Genomic DNA, 20935 nt, shown 5'->3' on the forward strand with positions numbered 1-20935 from the left:
TTAACAGATGATAATCGTAGGAGACACAACAAATCAAACACCATATGAAGAAATATTTATAGATATCAATATCGGTTATAACATATGGACTCACATTTTGCCAGTTCTTTTTGAGAAGAGAGACCAGAAAGTTGACACTCATTTGAATGTTCTGAAATAGTTGTTTTTCTTCCATGTCCAAGTTCCCAACAGCTACTCCCATGCAGAGCACCTTTTTCAATTGGAACTTGATAGTTGCCTTAGTCTCATTCACCTTGGACTCAAGAGACTCTTGGTGGGTCACAAGTGTAGGGAACTTGCCTGAATTCAAGGACAAAGTGATTAACAAGCAAGCCAAAAAAGAGACTAGTGATTCAATGCCTTCAAACAACCAGATGCAAGACAAGTTTTGGCATGCCTTGCATTACTTAACAATTTTGAGCACATGAACAAATACCTGCTTTGTTTAGACCAGGTCCCAAAAGACGAGGAATCTGCTTGATAACAGCCTCGGAGGCTAAGAAAGCATGATACCTCTTGGCAAGCTTCTTCACCAATTTCTTGTTTTTGTTCAACTTTTTCAGAGCCTCCACATCCATGGACTCAAGACCAATTTTTTCAGCCTGTAGATATATTTGCAGTTTTGCACATCAAGTAAGTTAAACCCAACTAGAAACAACATTTAAACCTTCATAGCAGAATTCCTAAAGCTAAGGTGACTGATCAGATAACACAAAGTATATAATATGGAATTAGATATAATGCATTTGTTTGGTTAATTGAGCTAACCTTAAAAGAGATGTTCATATGGTATCAGAGTTACTATAATCACAAGTAGATTACAGCGGCAACTAAATTCCAATCAAGGAGTTTTTTGTGCATGAATGAAATCAAGCAGATGAAGATAAACAACAAATCATTATAATGCTTTTGCCTCAACTCTAGAAAACACACCTCCGCCACCAATCCGGAACACTGGAATTATAGCTTTAGTCTCGAACAAAAAAGGGAAAGAACATGGATGACTTTGATCTAATATGTTTTTCAAAAACATGCAACAATAACTTTTCCTAACAAAGAACACAAGCAAAGAATGAAACTGCACCTCTTCCACATGCTGAGCATCACCAAGCATGCAAATCTTCATTTTAGGACGGGGAATATGTGGCAACCTAACAGAACCACTGAAACGCTTATCCTTTTGCGGGTCATAGTTTTTCAGACCAATTTGTAGCTCAACTGTCTCAGTGAAATTTCTCTTTTCTCCTTGGCATCGGTTACTATCTGAGTGATAGTTTCTCTCAAGACTTCACTCTGAAGCTTACTGCAAAACCGTAATGGTGGAAACCAAATTAACACGCCCCGCCACAAAACTATCTACTAACAGTCTTTTCAAATAATTTAATGCATAGCCATTTTTTACAATGTGAAAACTAGCTTATAGCTGTCTCCTCAATACAATTGGAGAAAAAACTCAGACTACACCCAAATTTTGCCTCGGACATTCAATTTAGATATTAGTCCGTTCATATAGGTGCAAATGCGTACGCAATTCGTAACAGAGCAATATAAATCTACAGTATAGTAACAAAAAATTGAAGCTTAATCTCACCTCATCCTTCAAAACTTCGTGATTCGCAGCCTAACTCTGCACATACAAACCAAACAGAACATATCAGCACAAATTCAATCCAATAAAATGCTTAATCGAATCAATACGCACACAACGCAGACGACAGAGTTAGAGGAGAGAGAAGGACAGAGTTGAGGGAGAAACCTGATGAGAAATGGTAGGGTAGTGAGCGAGAGCGGTGCGGGTGTACAGATAACTGATCTCTAACAGAAGATAAACCCTAATGGGCTCCATTCTTTGATCCATTGGGCCTAAATAAGCAATTCAATCTGAAGCTATATTATGTGTATGTATGTGTCTGTTTTGAGAAAACGCCTTATGGATAAATTGTTAAAACTTAAAATCATGAATCACTAAAGGATATACTTCCTCTATTTCAATTAAGTTGAGTCAAAATTTTTAGACAAATATTAAAAAATTATATTAAAAAGTAGAGGAGAGGAATACAGCATGAAAGATAAAGTAGAAGAGGAATAAAGTATGAAAGATAAAGAGAGAATAAAGTAGGTGATATAATAAAATAAAATGATTGAATGTTTTGATTTTTTGGTAAAAAAAAGAAATGACTCAACTTGGTTGAAACATCCAAAAAAGAATATGTCCCAACTAAGTTTTATTATAAATTTTGTATTTATACAGTAAAAGGTAAATGCGTTTATTCAGGAAATTAAAATATGTTGTGCATATATGATATATATGTATGTACCGAGTTTGTTTCTTTAATATCGTCGAACCTGCAAATTTTACAAACCACACTTGACTCAACTCTCAAGTGACTTGAGAGCTAAACTAGAATGAAAAAAACCAAATGCAGCTTTTAGAGATGTTATCAAATTACACCTGTTAATTTTGCGTCAAATTAGATAAAAAAAAATCTCTCGTGTTAGAATTGTGTTTACATAGGGATCAGCTATATTTCGAAATCCAATCTTGCTAATGAACACGACAGGAGTACAATAGGAGGAGAGAGCAAAGAGAGAAACTATAGCAATGTCAAATCCTTCAATCCCCGCCACAACAAGAGTAAGACCCCTTTCAATTGGACACAGTAGTTGGAGGAAACTCACCCCTCTCTCAAATACCAATTCCACCCGACCCAGAAACCAGCACCGAAGAGGCAAGTATGGTGGTTGGAGGACAGGCAACTATGCTAGCTTGCGCTACATGTGCAGCAGCGCGGATTTTCAAGAGGAGGAAGCCGAGAGAGCGGAAAGGGAGCGAAACTAATAGCATTATCACTAGTTGTGTTTGCATTGCAAAACTGTAGGCAATCAAAATCTGGAGAAATAATAATAGTCGTGTTCTACATCATGATCAAACAAATCATCATTATATACGTAGTACTACTACTTAATTAGCTTTTTAACATTTTATTTGTAGAGATAAGATGAGGGAATCAAACCATGCAGATTAACAAGATAAGCTAGATCCTTGCAAGTTGCAAGAAATAGCACAGATCAAAACTCTTAATCTCTAATTTTCTACCAGTTAAAGTTCATCAATGGCAAGTGCCAGCTTAGAATATTCCCATTAGCATCTAAGTCAATAAAGAAGTTTAATGTTTAAATAATTATGAAAGCCTACACCATACGATCACCAAACGAAAGCAGAAACTGCGGCAAAAGAGAAAGATACTGAAAGGTACAGAAACAAGCAAGGCAAGTGCCTAAAACTTAAATGAGCACAACTGCAATTGCCAAAACATCGAATTCTCATCAACTGAAGATAAATCATCTCTTTCATCATGCGAGTAAATGAAGTCTTCAACAATAAAAGCTTCAGAAGTAGAAAGTTCCCAGCAAGCAGTAGAAGCGCATTGGTCAGAACACCTATGTAGCTGAATCACCCCTCCACAAAAATAAAAGCTTGAGAAGTAGCAATAATAGTACTAATATGTTCTCCCAGTTTAGTGCTTAAACTTTGCTTTCGAACATGCCACCAGTCCTCATTCATAGAGATAACTTATTATGAGATAACCTATAGGCACAGGTTCAAATCTTAGTATTACATAATGCAATAACTAGGGAACAAAAACAGATATAGCTACACTTGTTAAGCCTAACAAACAAATAAATAAACTTTTCTACTTTCTTCACCCAATAACAACCAGATCAATGACCTTTCTAGGGTAAGGGAGAGATAAAGAACTTAACACCAACTAAAGCTAGAAACAGCATAGACCAGTTTCATTTAAAAACTCAAACCTGGAAAAGTGAAGAAAACTTTCTCTATTTACCTTTGTGAATAACCGAACAAGTGTTAAATACAGGAATGGCTATTTTGGGGCAATGAATTGCTGCAAAGTGACTGAATAATTAATTTAGGATCAAAGCTATGCTTCAGGTGATTCTAGCAATTACTAGTGTTATTTTACCTTTTAGGACTAACTCTAAAGTCTAAACTCTTAAACCATCAATAATTCCAGCAAAGCTCAAACCAAATCCGATAGAAATTATCATGATGACTCGGTTCCCAAACATATCACTGATCCTAAAACTATATGTTGATGAAATTATACGTGAGAAAACAACTGAAAATTCACCCGAAAAGAATCCAGCGAGACTTAGAAATGCATAATCATTATCACCATCTACAAACAATTGGTTGAATATAACTCACTGAAAAAAGGAGCTAACCAGAGAATTAATATGAGAAATTATGCAGAAGAATCATTAGTCGAGGCAGGCTGGTGATTTACGACCAAGGGGGCGCAGAGCTCGGTGAGTAGCGTCTTTCTGCTCCGAGCATTGTACATTTCTTGAGTCTCCACCACAACCAACCTTTTCACCTGCATTGAAAATTGTATATAAACATGGAGTACTACTGATTCAATCCAAGCAACATCACAACTAATTCAACCAAATAGAGAGACAGAGAGAGTACCTGTTGGATCATTCCACGGACAGTGGGGGTATTCCATCGCATGACGGTGCGGTTGCACTTGGTGAGGCGCAAGGCTTCTAAGGTGCGGCGGTGGAGCTTCCTCGTGCCCGGGATTCCTCTAACCAGTGTTATGTAGAGATTACGGCTCCACGCAACTGGAACATTCGATTTAAATGCGTTGTATGCACTCATTTTTGTTCTATCTTCTGCCTGAAATCACTAATCTCTGAATTTTGATGCAGCAGACCTGTATGAGAAGGGGGAAACGAGGGTTGCACAGATGATGATCGACGGCGTCGGCACCTACTGGGCCTGGGCCTATAGTCTTTTCATATTTAACCCCAAATATGACAATCAAAATCTCTTTTAATAAACGAGTTAGATTTTGAATTTTTCTATGGCCTTGTAAATGCCTAACTAAAATGAGAGAGAAAGCATTTTGATTCTTAGAGCATCCGCAGCGGTGGCGAAAGACGCCACCGCCGTCCGCGCCGTTGGCAAGCGCAGGACCGCCGCCGCTGCAGCCGCGCCGCTGGCACGGCGCTGCTCGATGTATCGAGCACGTCCGTGCCAGCGGACGCACACGTGGCGCGCTCCCATTCGTCAACGGCATAGCCGTTGTGTTTAAACTTTTTTTTATTATTTTTTAAAATCGGTATTTAATTATAAATAATGCTAAAAATAAAAAATAAAAAATTCCAAATCCCAAAAATATGGCCGTTTTTTTCCCGTTTTTTCTGAATTTTTTGATTTTTTTTTTATTTTTTTTTCCCCAAAATCATCTATAAATACACACATTCATCATCCATTTATCACATCAAATCATCTCTCATTCATCTCTCATTCATAATTCTCATACAAACTATCAACACTCTTAAATGTGCTACGTGATTCTCCCATTCGCCGACTACCGCCTATGGATTTGGCATGCATATTTCGGCGTTGCTGGATCCAACAACGACTTGAATGTGCTATATTCGTCACCACTCTTCAATGATGTGATGAATGGTGTAGCACCGGCGATCGACTTCACCATCAACGGAAATATATACCGCATGGGTTACTATCTCGCCGATGGTATCTACCCAAGGTGGTCGACGTTCGTGAAGACGCTCCACAACCCGCACGACCCGAGACGAGTTCTTTTTGCGCAGCGTCAAGAGTCAGCGCGGAAAGATGTCGAAAGAGCCTTCGGGGTCCTTCAAGCTCGATTCAACATTGTGAAGGCCCCGGCTCGGCTGTGGTACGTGAATAATATCGCCGACATCATGTTCACGTGTATTATATTACACAACATGATTATAGCCGACGAAGGGCCGAGGGCGCTAGCTTCTACGACGAGGACGAAGCCGGAAGCTCAACAGCGAGGTCTCCTACGCCGAGGCGAGCATACGACGGTTGGCCAGAGGATCGAGACAAGACACACAATGCGCGATACTCGAATCCACAATCAACTACAAGAAGACCTAATCAACCACATGTGGGCGAAATTCGGCAACGAGTAGTGTCATTTTTAATTTTTAGGATTTTAATTATGTAATTTTTAATTTTTAGGATTTTAATTATGTAATTTTTAATTTTTAGGATTTAATTATGCAATGTTTAATTTTATTGTCATTTGTAATATTTATTGTGGGTTTTAAATGAATTTTAATATTATGGAAATGTTTTTGTGTAATTGAATTTTATATTAATTGTGCTCGTCCTTGCGGAAGAGCACAGTTGTGGGTGTTGTGCTCTTGCCAGAGAGCAGGCATGAATAGTACCGCCCGGCCCACAACCGTGCCGCTGGCAAGAGCACGGTTGTGGATGCTCTCCACAACCGTGCTCTTGCCAGCGGCACGGTTGTGGGCCGGCGGTACTATTCATGCCTGCTCTCTGGCAATAGCACAACACCCACAACTGTGCTCTTCCGCAAGGACGAGCACAATTAATATAAAATTCAATTACACAAAACATTTTCATAATACTAAAATTCATTAAAAAAACCACAATAAAAATAACAAATTACAAATAAAATAAAAAGACATAATTAAAATCCTAAAAATTAAAAATTACATAATTAAAATACTAAAAATTAAAAATTACATAATTAAACTCCTAAAAATTAAAAATTACATAATTATTGGCTAATATAACCCGAGGAAGACTACGCATCCGGCGGCACCAACCCCAATTGTTTTTGGAGACCCAATATCATGGACTCGTGCGTTTGAAGTTGCGTGGGGGTCATAGTTGACCTATCGGCCATATTGAGTTGGGCCAAAAGGCCCACAACGAGTTGTTCGGGGGTGGAGGTGGAACATAGGGTGCGGGTTCGGGAGCAGGGGCAGATGGAGTCGCGGCGCGACGTCGTTCGGCCGCCGCCTTCTTCCTACCTTGCGGTCGGCGTCGGGAACCGCTTGGTTGGGCATCGGGGCTACCCAAGTTAGCTTCGGCGAGTTGGCTAGCCACTTCTTCGCCGGCGTCGGATAGGGATGCCGACCGTGAGCGTTTGGAGGAGCCGCTAGAGGAGGATGTTATGCCTCCCTTATACTTCGGGTGCGTCCGCGTCTCCTGCCAAACGTTAAGATATTTGAACGACTTACCGTTCATGGATTGGTAGGTGCTCAGCGAGGTGGTGATGATGTCGACCTCGCTTCGGCCGCTCCCGGCATTCCGGGACTCCTGGATGAAATAGCCGTTGAACTTGCCAATTTCTTCGTTGGCTCGGCCGATGCAGTTGGTCACCATACTCTCGTTGCGCTCGATCGTTCCCGGCGGCCGGTGTGCATTGTACCGGCTAGAGACGCGCCACCAAAAGTGATCGCCGGATTGGTTCGTTCCAACCACCGCATCTTCGGAGATTTCCAAGTACGCCTTGAACAATCTTTCCATCTCCGCCGGTGAGTACGGTGTGCGGACACCGGCGCGAGATGGAGGATTCGGCATTTGGGAAGGGGCGCGAGGCCTAGGCTCCGGTGTCCACCCGTAGCGCCCATCGGAGGCACCTTGATCGTCGATTGGGTATGGCCGGTAGCCACTCGGAACGCCCGAATCTTGGGTGAGAGGAGAGGCCGAATATTCCGTTTCCGGACTATGAAACGGTTGCGAACCGAACCATTCGGGGTTCCAACCGTGAGAGCCGCTTGGGTTGTCGTCGTTACCGGACATAGTGGTGTTGTAGGGTGTGAGAGGAAGATGAAAATGGATATGAGAGATTGATGATGAGAATTGTGTAGTGAAAGTGTGAATTTTTTGGAGTGAAATTTGGGGTATTTATAGATGAAAGTGTGTATTTTTGGGGTAAAAAAAATTTAAAAAAATTAAAAAGTGTGGAAAAACGGTTATAAACGGATATATTTTTTGGGGAAGTGAATTTTTTTTTTTTATTTTTTATCGATTTTTTTAATAAAAATCCGATTTTTAAAAAATAAAAATAAAAAATGTTTGAAACCAACGGCTATGCCGTTGGCGAATGGGAGACCGCCACGTGTGCGTCCGCTGGCACGGACGTGCTTGATACATCGAGCAGCGCCGTGCCAGCGGCGCGGTTGCAGCGGTGGCGGTCCTTCGCCTTGCCGCTGGCACGGACGGCGGTGGCGCCAACCGCCACCGCTGCGGATGCTCTTAAAGTTAGTTCTATGAATTATGGCAAAGTTTCGATATTTTATACGAACGTTTTAGAGCATCCACTACACCGTCCCCCCACCGTCCATTAAACTACTATTTGAGAGCCACAGTGTACTTTATTCCTTCATCCCTTAACTAAGGGACAGAACCTGCAACGCTCCGTCCCTTAACCGTCCCTTAAATTACTATTCATTCAATTTCATTTTTATTTTTTTTTTCCAACCCAATTCAATTAAAACAAACACACTTTATTAAAATTAAAACAACATTAAAATTCAAAAAAATAGATAATGGACATAATTAAAATCCTAAAAAAATAAAAATGACATAATTTAATTTTCTCCGCAAAAGTTTTCCCAAATGTGCTCAATTAGATCCTCTTGGAGTTGGGCGTGGGCGCTATATTAAAATTCGAATTTTTTTTTAAAAAAATGAATTATTACGTCATCCGTGACGACGCCCACTCGCGGGCCAGCGAGTGGGCGTCACGCATGCATCGGGGGCGACGTGCGCGAGTGGGCGTCACGCATGCATCGAGGGCGCGCCACGTCGCCCCCGGGCGCGTGACGGGCCAGCGCGTCCCTTGTCTCGCAGATACAGGCTATGGGACGGGCTACGGGACGGGACGAACGTTGCAACGGGTCCCGCGGCGGAACCGTCCCTCCGGGACGGAACGCGAGCCGCTCGCGGGACTCGTAGTGGATGCTCTTACGGTAGTTCACATAGAATATATTTTGGCTGAAAAGTGAAAATATCGCAGGGAACTTAAAATTTGTAATATTTTAAATTAATTTTAATGTTTCTGAGAGATACTGGAATTATTTTAAAGTTTGTGATTTATGGACCAATACCACTAGATAAAATCAAACTTATTATAAGAACATCCACAATAGTGGACTAGCGCGCGGAGTAGTGCTAGTCCACTATTATGCAGTGAGATGTCCTAGTGATGTAGCAGTGCAGTGGCTAGTCCTAATGACGTGGCAGAAGGTGTTTTTGGCTTGTCCTAGTACTAGTCCGTCGGCTAGTCCGTTTTATTGTGGATGCTCTAAATAGATAAAAACTAATTTTGATAGATAGATCAAAATGATTTTTTTATAATCGAGAAATTACAGTTTTCTTATTTTAAAACACCTAGTAGCTGTAATAATCATATTCAATTATGAAAATGATGTATCGCTCAAGGCACAAACGAAGATTGTGAACTTCATATGACTAACAACTTTTTTTTTGTGTACGCCCAAATAATACCACCACAAGCAAACATTTCTTGAATCCTTGCCATAATCTCAACGTCAAACAAAAAAAGTGATAGAATGAGAAAAATGAAATAGTTGCTTCAACAAATCCTTGCATCTTTTACCAGCCAAGAAGCAATAGCTTCAAAACGGCCATACGAATGTAGAGGCCATTCTTGGCTTGTCTGAAATAGGCAGCCCTTGGATCCGCATCGACGTCCACAGTTATCTGAAAGGATGCAGCCCATCACAACTTTGAAAACAAAACACTAGCAATATAGTGGAGACAAGTCAAGTCCTACCTCATCAAGGCGTGGTAGAGGATGCATCACGACTGCATGTTTCTGCATTGCTCTCAACACATCCCCATCCACAATGTACTTGCCTCTAGCTTCTTCATAAAGATCGATTCTCTCTCCAAACCTCTCCTTCTGAATACGGGTTTGATATACCACATCACATTTAGAAGCCACCTCCATCAGATCATCACTCTCTTCCCATCCAATGCCTTTGGATGTTAGATAATCTTTTATGTCATCCTGAAAATTGAATATTGAAGCAGTGTTATATGAACTCACTGGTGACTGTAATCAAGGTAGAAATCTGCAACCTATATAAAAAACTAGCTTTCTCGCACTGGCATCTACCTTCATTTTCACTGTTTCTGGTGAGACAAAGTAAATTTTGACATCTTTGTACTTGGCCAGAAGATAGGCAAGTGAGCGAACTGTCCTCCCGTAAGCAAGATCTCCCACAAGCCCGACCTTTATTCCATCAAGCTTTCCTATCTCTCGTTGAATCGTGTACATGTCAAGGAGAGCCTGTTCGCCAACATAGAAACGCATAGGCGTAAAATACATTTAAATAATCACAAAACAGAATTCACAAGATCAATAATTAGATGATTTATACGTTCTGGCCAAGTGACAATATTAACTTGTCACTTAACCTAACCTATATCTAATGTACTAGATCGCGAAGAACTGTGATAAGCCAAAGGACTCAGTCAAGCGGATAAATTTAGAGCATCTTTGTTTTACTGTGGTTGTGCACTGGCTTAACTTACTGTTCAGGATTCTCACATGAAGAAACCAAAATAACTCATCTTATTTTACTAGCATAGGAACCATATCACTTTTCTTATGATCACCAGAAAGCAACGAATACACCACACATATTGTTCACTGGAGATAGATGCATGAAAATAATAGTGTGGTCAACCTACATGAACCTAATTATAAATTTCTTTCGTTAGTGCTTACAGAGACCATTAGGAAATAGGAACTGATAAAGATATACTTACTATATTATAAACTCATACTACAAAAGAATGACTTAAAGCAACCATCCATATTTAAGCAGCAATATCAAATTAGCAAGAACGAAAATAGCACCTAGACCAAAACCATCAAAGAGTTCACAACCATTTCCAGGTACATTACAGGTATCAAGATAGTAACCTTCCAATAGCATATAGCAAGAAAAAAAAAATCTTAGAAAAACCTCTGTTCTGATAGCACATTCTAGAAATGTAAATACAAATAAATCCACCCTTCCAAAACCACCTTTTTAAGCTTGAAAACTAACAAGTTATTAATAATTACTTGCAAATTTTTATATGCTTCTCTTGTCTTCTGTCATGGACAAGGGTGAACTAAATGTTAATAAGCAAAAGCAATAAAACAATAATTTCATATCCATCTAAAGGAAAATCCTTGGATGTGAACAAGCCAAAATCTCAGCTAAATTTTAAGAATTCGATTAAAAAGCAATAACTCATTGCAGACCTGAGTTGGATGCTGTCCAGGACCATCTCCAGCATTAATAATCGGGATAGTGGCTGTAGCTGCAGCCCTTCTTGCAGCACCACTTTCAAAATGCCTCATCACTATGATATCTGTGTAGCCTTCAACCGTTCTTATGGTGTCTGGAGATCAATATGGATCAATATTAGCATATTTTCATACAGGCTCAAAAACAAATAAAAATGACTGGCTACCTTCAAGCGTCTCCCCTTTTGCTGCGGATGAGAACTCTCGTGCATTTTCCGTGGTTAACACTTCTCCTCCCAGACGTTTCATAGCCGACTCGAATGAAAGCCTAGTTCTGGTTGAGGGCTCATAAAATAGGGTAGCCATTAGATACCCCTGAAGAAGGTTACTTCCAGTAGAGTTCTTCTCAATCTTCTCCATCTCCAGTGCCACTTCAAATATGGCACTGAGCATATCTCTGTCGAACTGCTGAGCTTCAATGACATCTTCGAGTTGAAACTTACTCCCCAGTGCAAAGGAAGGTTTCCTCTCACCATTCAGCGCTCTGCATTCAACTCCTCTCCTGAGAGCCGAATGCGAAATGTCGGCAGATGCAGATATGGACAGAGACTTATATGTTTGTTTCGAACAATCATTGATGATCCTTGAAACTTTAGAAGCAAGTGCATTCCCATTCATGGTCCAAGCAGAAAACATGGAAGATGATGCCATATTATACCTGGTCATACATAAAGCTTAACATTTATCAGTCAGCACAATTCAAATTGCTAAATATTTGGAGTTCAAATCTCCACAAGCAGAATTCACCAATGTATTCTACAAATTCTTGAATAAATCATTAAAAAGAAACCTTTTTGTCGCCCCAATAATCCTATCCACAACTTTGATACAATAGAGTTTTCATTTTGGTTGGTTGAACAAACATTTTAATGTGGCAGCGAGGTTAAGCAGGCTCTTTGAGGCATAGCATCGAACACTTTGTGAACAATAGGAAAATAAGGTCCATTTCCAATCAAAACATGAGTGAATTTTGATTATACGCAATATCTAAACATGATTGAAGAATATAGTGGACCACAAATGAATTGATGAAGAGTAAAATTGAGTGAGAAAATAATCTTACCACCAGTTTAGAGGAAAATTGGTCTTCTAAATCTATATCTATAGTATAAATTGCACAAGTATAATAACGTGAGAGTGAGTACTGACTGAGCAGTGACCCCTTTTTTGAAAATGGTAGTCCTCGTCCTCGAATCGGCGGAAATACCGATTTAGTATAAAATTATTTTAAAATATTTCATTTTTATCGAACTTTCAATATTAAAATAAATTCTGAATAAAATTCAGAGTATTAAACCGAGTGGCCCAACAAATGAAACCAGATAATAAATGCAATTAACGCTATAATTTTGGGGTTTTCAAAGAATTGCAACAGCCCACCTTACAAATCTATTATCTATGTAGCGAACTTCAAATCTAAATCGAATATTTTGATATTTAAGGCGAACAGGCGACCGAGCTTATTCAAACTTAGTCGAGTGCATTTGGTTATTTGAGTTTATATTAAGATAATAATTTATTTTAAATACAAAGTACTTTATCCACAATTATATTATTCAATGTACTTTTTTGTTCGATCTAGGGCAGGTAATTCGGTCATCGGTTAGTCGGTTAACCGATGACTGAACCGAATATCACACTTCGGTTATCGGTTCAGTTTGGTTCCAAAATTAAGGCATCTACTCGGTTATCAGTTCGGTTCGGTTCCAATCGGTTCTAACCGATTGGAACCGATTGGAATCGAATTACTCCAATAACATTAATCAGTGTGTTGGGAGCTTGCAGCCATTCTGGACTCGTTGATGAGGGAAAATCATTGTTTGATTCGATGAGGAGAGAGCATGGGATTCGCCCTAGCGTGGAGCATTACGCTTGCATTGTGGATCTTCTTGGCAGAGCTAATAGACTAAAGGAAGCGGCTCGGATCATAGCCGATATGCGAGATGAGCCAGGGGCGATGGTGTGGGGCGCTCTCCTCGGATCGTGCATGATTCATTGCAACGTGGAGCTTGCAGAGAGGGCGAGCAGGATGCTGTTTGAGCTCGAGCCCACGAATGCAGGGAACTACGTGCTTCTTGCTGAGATATACGCGGAGGCGAAGATGTGGGACGAGGTGAAGAGAGTGAAGAAGGTGTTGGAAGAGAAGGGGTTGCAGAAGGTACCGGGAGGCTGCTGGATTGAAGCGAAGAAAAGGGTGTACTCGATTAGGTATGTGGACGAGGTGAATCCTCAAATCGAGCTGGTCCATGCTTTGGTGGTGAAGCTGTCAGAGGAGATGATGGAGCAGGGGTACGTGCCGGAGACGAAATCGGTGTTGTACGAGCTTGATACGGTGGAGAAGCAACGGGTGCTGTTGGGGCACAGTGAGAAATAGGCTATGAACGACATATTTTTTTATTTTTTTAATTCGGTTCCGGTTCGGTTAGGAACCGAACCGAACCGAGGCCAATTCGGTTTCGGTTCCGGTGCTTCAATCTCGGTTACTTTTATGCTCGGTTAACCGTGTTGTCGGTTCGGTTCTAACCGAACCGACCGAATAACCTGCCCTAGTTCGATCGATTAAGATTACTCTTGCGAAATTGAGAGATCGACTATAACGAAGATTGCAGAACTTACATCAATGTCAAATCATCTTTTTAACTCTTTGATTTCTACGTAACTATTTTTCAAAAAGGCATTCCTTGTTTTCTGGTTACCTTCCAGATAATAACTAAATCCAACCTACAAAGGGACGAAAAAAAAGCCTATAAACTTTCTTTCCCCATATCATGACAAACATTCTTTTATTTTCAATTGTAGTAGTATATTTATATCAGATTTTGATATTTTTTCATAATATACTTGGGAACTAAGAAGTAAAAGAGCAATTTAATAGTAGTATGTTACAAAACGCATTTTATATAACAAAATAATGTAATATAATTATTTCTTATTGTGAACATGGGTTTTAAGAAATGTAAAGAATATCGAATTAGAAAAATTAGTGAAATATGAGACTCACTTTTTTATATTAGTTTTATAATAAAACGTGTGTGAAGTGAGTTAAGAGATTGTGAGACATACTTACCATTTGTGGTAAAAATGAAGTTTGACTCTTATTGTGGGACGGACCAAAATAGTAAAATGTGACTCTTATAGTTGGACGGAGAGAGTATTAACTTAATGACCGATGTATGAACAAATTGTCGTTCAATACACATATCTCACATTTCAATAAAACAGTACACGAGGTTTATATAACAATATTGTAGCCTTGTCATAAAATCGTCTTGAGTTCATAATATATTAGAAATTATTTATGAAATCAAAACCAAAAAATCTAACATTAACTCTCTTAGCTTCATCCACAAAAAGTGTGGTATCTTATTGCTAATTTGAATCATCCATGTAGAGCATGGTTTTTCTATTTTAGTATACCCCATAGGAGTATATCTTGAAAAATGATATTGTTAATCTTTTTCAACACATTTACTCACTTTATAATAACGCAAAGAGAGCCGAATTCATCATCACTTGACACGTAAAATTGTACCATGGATAATAGTAGGGCTCAAACAGTATATTAGAAAATGCTCCTTAATTTGTCTACAGTACTATACAAATGACATGTGGTCGTTTCCACTATAAATACAAGGGATTTTGGTGATTCAACCATAGAAAAAGTAGTTGTTGTTGAATGTTGATAATGATTAAGAAGAGATCAGATCCTCTTGTAATTGGTAAAGTGGTTGGAGAAGTGGTTGATAGCTTCTCCCCCACTGCCAAGATGTCTGTTATCTACAATTCCAAAAATCATGTCTACAATGGCCATCATCTTCTTCCTTCCACTCTTATCTCCAAACCTAAGGTTCTACTCCATGCTGCTGGAGATTTCTCTACTTTTTTCACCTTGGTAAATATATGTACCTCTCTCTCTTGCCTGCAAACTTGATCCAGTTTTTGAGTCGAAATTGGGCAAAAATCGAATTTTTAGGGTTTAGGTTTGCAAAGAGATGAAAATGAAGGTGTCGTATGTTGTAGTGATTAACTTGTTCTACTTGTTGCAGATCATGACAGACCCTGATGTTCCTGGTCCTAGTGATCCATTCCTCAGAGAGCACGTACATTGGTAAGCTTGCTAAAATACAATCTTGTATTCTTCTTCATAATCATTTAACTATAGTGGACAAGGTTTCTCATATATGGAGTACTATAATTTATACACAAGGAATAGCGTTATATTATGTTATGAAATGGATTGATGTTGAACAATACTACAATGACTATCCCTAAATTTTATTTGTATTTTTTCTGTTTTTATCACAAAGAAATAAAAAAAGAAAAACTGCTACAATATATAATGGCTTAGTAAGGTTTCATTTTTACAAAATTTGTTGAATTTATGTTGGTGATACTGATATGATTCGATCATCCATATGTACAGAAAAACTATGTCCAAGTATAAATGAGACATTAGTTGGTTAAGAAAAAAAATTAATTAGAAGACTGAGTGATGATTTGATCATCTTTTTGAACAGGATAGTGACAAATATACCAGGCAGCACGGACTCTTCATTTGGTTAGAAATTATTTTGATTTTCTTCTACATGAATAAATAAATTCTGTTTTTTAGATTATTACTAGTATACACTACTGCAGGGAGAGAAGTGGTTAGCTACGAAATGCCAAGGCCAAACATAGGAATACATCGGCTGGTATTTATTCTGTACAAGCAGAAGAAGAGGATGCAGTCTGTGAGCGTCCCTCTTTGCAGAGATGGATTCTGCAGCAGGAAATTTTCCGTTGAACACGAATTAGGACAACCCGTCGCTGCCCTCTTCTTCAACTGCCAACGTGAGACCGCTGCTAGAGCACGCTAGCTCCTAGACCGTACTGCTCCTTAATACGAGAATAAACTATGATTGTAATTTGTAATTCTCTACTATATAATCAAAATTAAGTAGCTACTACGTGGAGTGTTGTATTTTGTTCGATGGAAAATGTTAATTGCGTATATTTAGGACAAGAGTAGTCTTTTTTATGTTACTTGGTATATACTATCTTTTTTTTGTTTCTTTGGAATATTTGTAGGTTTTTACTCTTGGATGTCAAATTGGAAATAGTTCTACAATATTTCCAAACTGACACCGGGAGGAACACTTGCAACATGTCCACTCCGGTCTCGTCCCTCTAGGACGGGACGATCTGCGTACGCTGCGGACAAAAAAAAAAGCAAACCTCGAGTACTATAAATTGATATTTCTAATGTTTTTTAAGATTATAAAGTTGTAACTCTTTTTCTGATAATTTAATTAATTTATTTGTTTTTCTCAATATTTCTAATGTTAGAATTGAATTTTACTTTTAGTTATCACACTAAGGGTGTGTTCACTTTAGAAGAATTCAATTTCTAATATTTCCAAGATTAAAATCCTCCAAGAATTGAGGCATAACCATTGATTAGTATACAAGATTTGAATTCAAATAAGGGCCAAATAGTAACTCAAAATGATGACTTTGACCTAATAGAATTATGGATTGACAAATTTATCCATCCAAATGAAAAGGTGGGGCAAATATGTAAAACCAGTCCATTTCTTGGTGCACTTTTTAATGCACAAACAAATCTTACCTATTTGACAAGATTTCAATTCTTCCTCAATTGGTATGAACCGTGCGGGCTGACCCCCAATTGTAAGGCCCCCAACAATTAATTAGTGGAAGGTAAACAACCATAATTTCCCCAATTGGACCAAGAATTGCCCAATTCTTACATAATGAACACGCCCTAAGATTATCTGTATAATTAATCGTATCAACCCAATATGTTAATAGGCGACTATGTTAATTTTCCGAAATGGCTGAAAATTGAGTGGCGAATTATATGCTTTAGATATTGCGTTTATAGATATATAAATTAGATGTCGAAGCTTGATTATTAGGATTTGTGTCTGATGGTTCCGCGAATTTTTGATGGTGATGAATGCTGGAAAATGCAGATCACGACACAGAGAATTTACGTGGTTCGATTTACTGAGGTAAATCTACGTCCACGGGAAGAAAAGAGGGCAGAGTTGTATTGCTTGATCTGTTTTCTACAGCTTACAATACAGACTTGCTATTTGATCTTTTATCTCTAGAGAGCTTAACAGAACTTAACCTTTATCTATCTGATCTAGGTTCTATTTATACATTGAACCAAGATCGTGGCATGCAGCACCATTTACTAGGCAGTGGATGTCGTGGAGATCGTGGCGATCTTGCATGGGTCCACTATCCTGCATGAGTTAATGACTGCTTGACACCACTAAATAGATCGTGGGTGTAGTGGAGGTGGAAATCCTGCATGAGTCCACTATCTCCTAGTTCGGTCGAATACTGAGACCGAACTGCTGAATTATTGCCGAGCAGCTTTTGCCGATCTGAGAGTAGAGCTTGATGCCGACCTGAGAGCAGAGTTTGATTGGTTGGCTTTTACCGAGCTGTAGGCTGGGGCCGAACTCTTTGGTTGTGCCGAACTGAACTCTTTAGTCATGCCGGACTGATACTCTTTAGTCATGCCGAACTGATACTCTTTCTTGGGCTTTAGGCTGATGGGCTTTACTGCTGTTGGGCTTGTTTAGTACGTACTCCATCACTACCCCCCCCCGAAAAGCGAAGTGAATCACTTCGGCATTCTGGATAAAGGTACGGGGTAAGTTGATATTTGTCCTCGGTCTTATGAAGTGAACTCTTCTTTGACCGGACTTGGTTTGTGTCCTAATTTGGCGAGTTTTATCGCTCGGATCGGACTTTCCGTTGTCCTAATTTGGGGATCGGACTTTCCCTTGTCCTAATTCGGCGAGTTTTATCGCGTGGATCGGACTTTCCCTTGTCCTAATTCAGGCAAGTTTTATCGCGTGAATCGGACTTTTGTTGCAGTTCGTTTCAGACGAAGTGCTTGATTCTTAAGCTGAATTGTGGTCTTGTATCCTCTTTAGAAGCTTGGACTTCACAATCGTTGGCTTATTGCAGTTCGTTTCAGACGAAGTGCTTGTTTAAGCTGAATTGTGGTCTTGTATCCTCTTTAGAAGCTTTGACTCACAATCGTTGGCTTGTATATGTTCTAAGAAGGGGATCAGCCTTCGAAGAACAAGATACCTCAGTAACATTTGTAAGAGACGACACGCACAGAGACAGACAAAACACACAGACAAAACGCACAGAGACAAACAAAGACCAAGCAAACCAAAGAAAGCACATTGACCGAACAGGACTCAAGACTGACTGACCGGACTGTCTCTTACAAATGGAACTTCTTGAGGTTGGAAATGTGCCATGTTCGGGGTACCTGTTCTCCTGACATGTGAGCCAATTTGTAAGACCCTTTGCCGAGGACTTCTGACACCCGATACGGACCTTCCCATGTGGGTTCGAGCTTGCCCAGCTTTTCTGCTCGGCTTACTTCGTTGTTTCTCAAGACGAGATCTCCCACTTGAAATTGCAGATTCTTCACCCTTTGGTTGTAATACCGGGCTACTTGCTCCTTGTACTTGGCTGCTTTTATGCATGCCAATTCTCTTCTTTCTTCGGCAAGATCTAGCTCGGCTCTCAGTCCGTCGTCATTCATTTCTGCTGATAAATTTTGAGTTCGGGGACTGGGTATGCCGATCTCCACCGGAATCACGGCTTCAGTGCCGTACACAAGACTGTACGGAGTTTCACCGTTGGAGGTTGTGGGTGTAGTTCGGTAGGACCATAGGACTTGAGGGAGATTTTCTACCCATTGTCCTTTGGCTTGTTCTAACCGAGCTTTTAACCCTTTCACCAGGATACGATTTGTTACCTCCGTTTGTCCGTTTGCTTGTGGATGAGAGACCGAAGTGAACCGCTGTTGAATATTCAGCTCTTGGCACCAATTCTTGAACGTCTTGTCGGTGAACTGAGTCCCGTTATCCGAGATGAGGATGTGGGGTATGCCAAATCGGCACACTATGTTCTTCCAGACGAAATCCAATGCCTTCGAGCTCGTTATCGTAGCTAATGGTTCAGCTTCCACCCACTTCGTAAAGTAGTCCACGGCAACGATAAGGAATTTCATTTGCCGAGGAGCTTGAGGAAGTGGTCCCACTATGTCTATGCCCCATTGCATGAAAGGCCAAGGGCTTTGCATAGTGGATAGATCGGTCTGCGGCATCCTTGGGACATTTGCATGGATTTGGCACTTCGGGCATGTCTTGACGAGCTGCACTGCTTCTTGTACCAAGGTTGGCCAATAATATCCCCATCTTAGAACTTTTTTAGCTAAAGCTCTGGCTCCGATGTGGCTACCGCACGATCCTTCATGAACTTCTCTGAGGATGTAGTCCGTCTCTTCTGGTCCTACGCACCGCAATAACGGCTGGAGGTAAGACTTTCTAAAGAGGACTCCTTCATGAAGTTCGTACCGAAGTGCTCGGCACGTGATCTTCCGAGCTTCTCTCTTATCCTCGGGCAATTGTCCTTGATCCAGATACTGCAAGATCGACGTCATCCAGTTCGGCGAGCTGGATACTGAATGTACCTCGGCTTCATCAATGCTTCGATGCATTAATTCTTCCGCCTTTGAGCTCGGATCTGAGGCCAACTTACTTAAGGTATCTGCTCGGCTATTTTCCGCTCTGGGAATGCGGATTATCCGAAAATAGGAGAAACTTCGGCTGATGCTTTGCGCTTTGTCCAAATACTTTTTCATTCTCTCGTCACGAGCTTCACTTGTACCCAACATGTGATTTACTATGACTTGTGAATCACAATGGACTTTGAGAGATTTGACGAGCAGACTTTGCGCTAACTGGAGTCCGGCCAGGAGGGCTTCGTACTCGGCTTCATTATTAGTAGTGGGGAATAGGAACCGAAGTGAATAGGTTACCTCGTGTCCATCGGGAGCGATAAGCAGAATACCAGCTCCACTTCCCGTTTTATTCGAAGCTCCATCTACGAATCCGCTCCAGCAGTCCGGCGGCTCTACTTCGGATTCCAAGGGCTGTGCTAGTTCGGCATTGGCAGAATTCTTCTGTTCGGCAATAACAGGAATTGCTTGATCGAACTTTGCTTCTGCAAGAAAATCTGCCAAGGCTTGTCCCTTGATGGCTTTCCGAGGTAGATATTCAATTGTGTGCTCTCCCAACTCTATAGCCCACTTGGCGATTCTGCCTGATGCTTCTGGTTTGGTCAACACTTGCCGAAGTGGCAGATCAGTCAAGACGCATACCTTGTGAGCATAGAAGTATGGCCGCAGTCTCCTTGCTGCATTTACTAACGCCAGAGCAATTTTTTCCAGAGGTTGATACCTGGTTTCTGGACCTCTTAATGCTCGGCTTATAAAATAGATGGGAAGCTGCTTTAGGCCTTCTTCTCGTACAAGCACCGCGCTGATGGTTTGATCCGATGCCGCTAAGTATAAGAATATTACTTCGGCTTCGGTTGGAGCAGAGAGAATAGGAAGCTCGACTAGATAACTTTTGAGCTCGTCAAAGGCCTTTTTCTGCTCGGCTCCCCACTCGAACTTTGGTGCCTTTTTCAACACCTTGAAGAACGGCAGTTGCTTTTCGGCTGCTTGGGAAAGGAATCTATTCAATGCGGCTAGACATCCAGTTAGTCTTTGCACATCGTGTATGGACTTCGGCATCGCCATGTTCTGAATAACTTGAACTTTTGAGGGATTTGCCTTGAGTCCGTCCTTTGAAACCCAACAACCCAGCAAACGGACTGAGCTTTTAAACCTCTGCTCTATGACTTCAGAGACGATTTAGTCTTCC

At 40.4% G+C, this 20935-nt stretch overlaps 2 protein-coding genes, 1 long non-coding RNA gene and 1 pseudogene across 5 annotated transcripts; 1 reads left to right on the forward strand and 3 right to left on the reverse strand.

The window, feature by feature from the left end:
* Positions 1-82: 82 nt before the first annotated feature.
* Positions 83-1708, reverse strand: LOC121788750 (annotated as a pseudogene).
* Positions 1709-3106: 1398 nt separating this feature from the next.
* On the reverse strand, positions 3107-4319 carry LOC121788748. The gene is made up of 2 exons (XR_006047894.1): positions 4249-4319; positions 3107-3589 (listed from the first exon to the last, which is right to left on the reverse strand). It is a non-coding gene; the product is annotated as an uncharacterized LOC121788748 (long non-coding RNA).
* A 5036-nt stretch (positions 4320-9355) lies between these two features.
* LOC121788747 (aspartate carbamoyltransferase 1, chloroplastic-like) lies at positions 9356-12394 on the reverse strand. 3 transcript variants are annotated; one of them, XM_042187361.1, is made up of 6 exons: positions 12241-12394; positions 11345-11835; positions 11133-11272; positions 9993-10166; positions 9648-9884; positions 9356-9574 (listed from the first exon to the last, which is right to left on the reverse strand). In XM_042187361.1, exons 2-6 carry the CDS (start codon positions 11826-11828, stop codon positions 9467-9469), a joined length of 1143 nt encoding a protein of 380 aa, XP_042043295.1. In that variant the 5' UTR covers positions 11829-11835; positions 12241-12394; the 3' UTR covers positions 9356-9466. The 3 variants fall into 3 exon arrangements, with proteins under 3 accessions (XP_042043295.1, XP_042043294.1, XP_042043296.1); XM_042187360.1 differs by having other exon boundaries at positions 11345-11851; positions 12241-12376; XM_042187362.1 differs by lacking the exon at positions 12241-12394 and adding an exon at positions 11968-12127.
* A 2460-nt stretch (positions 12395-14854) lies between these two features.
* On the forward strand, positions 14855-16098 carry LOC121788749 (CEN-like protein 4). Its single transcript, XM_042187364.1, has 4 exons — positions 14855-15069; positions 15224-15285; positions 15695-15735; positions 15816-16098. Exons 1-4 carry the CDS (start codon positions 14863-14865, stop codon positions 16034-16036), a joined length of 531 nt encoding a protein of 176 aa, XP_042043298.1. The 5' UTR covers positions 14855-14862; the 3' UTR covers positions 16037-16098.
* The last annotated feature ends 4837 nt before the right edge of the window (positions 16099-20935 follow it).

Source organism: Salvia splendens, unplaced genomic scaffold (genome assembly GCF_004379255.2).
Source record: "Salvia splendens isolate huo1 unplaced genomic scaffold, SspV2 ctg1133, whole genome shotgun sequence".
Classification (NCBI taxonomy): Eukaryota; Viridiplantae; Streptophyta; class Magnoliopsida; order Lamiales; family Lamiaceae; genus Salvia; species Salvia splendens.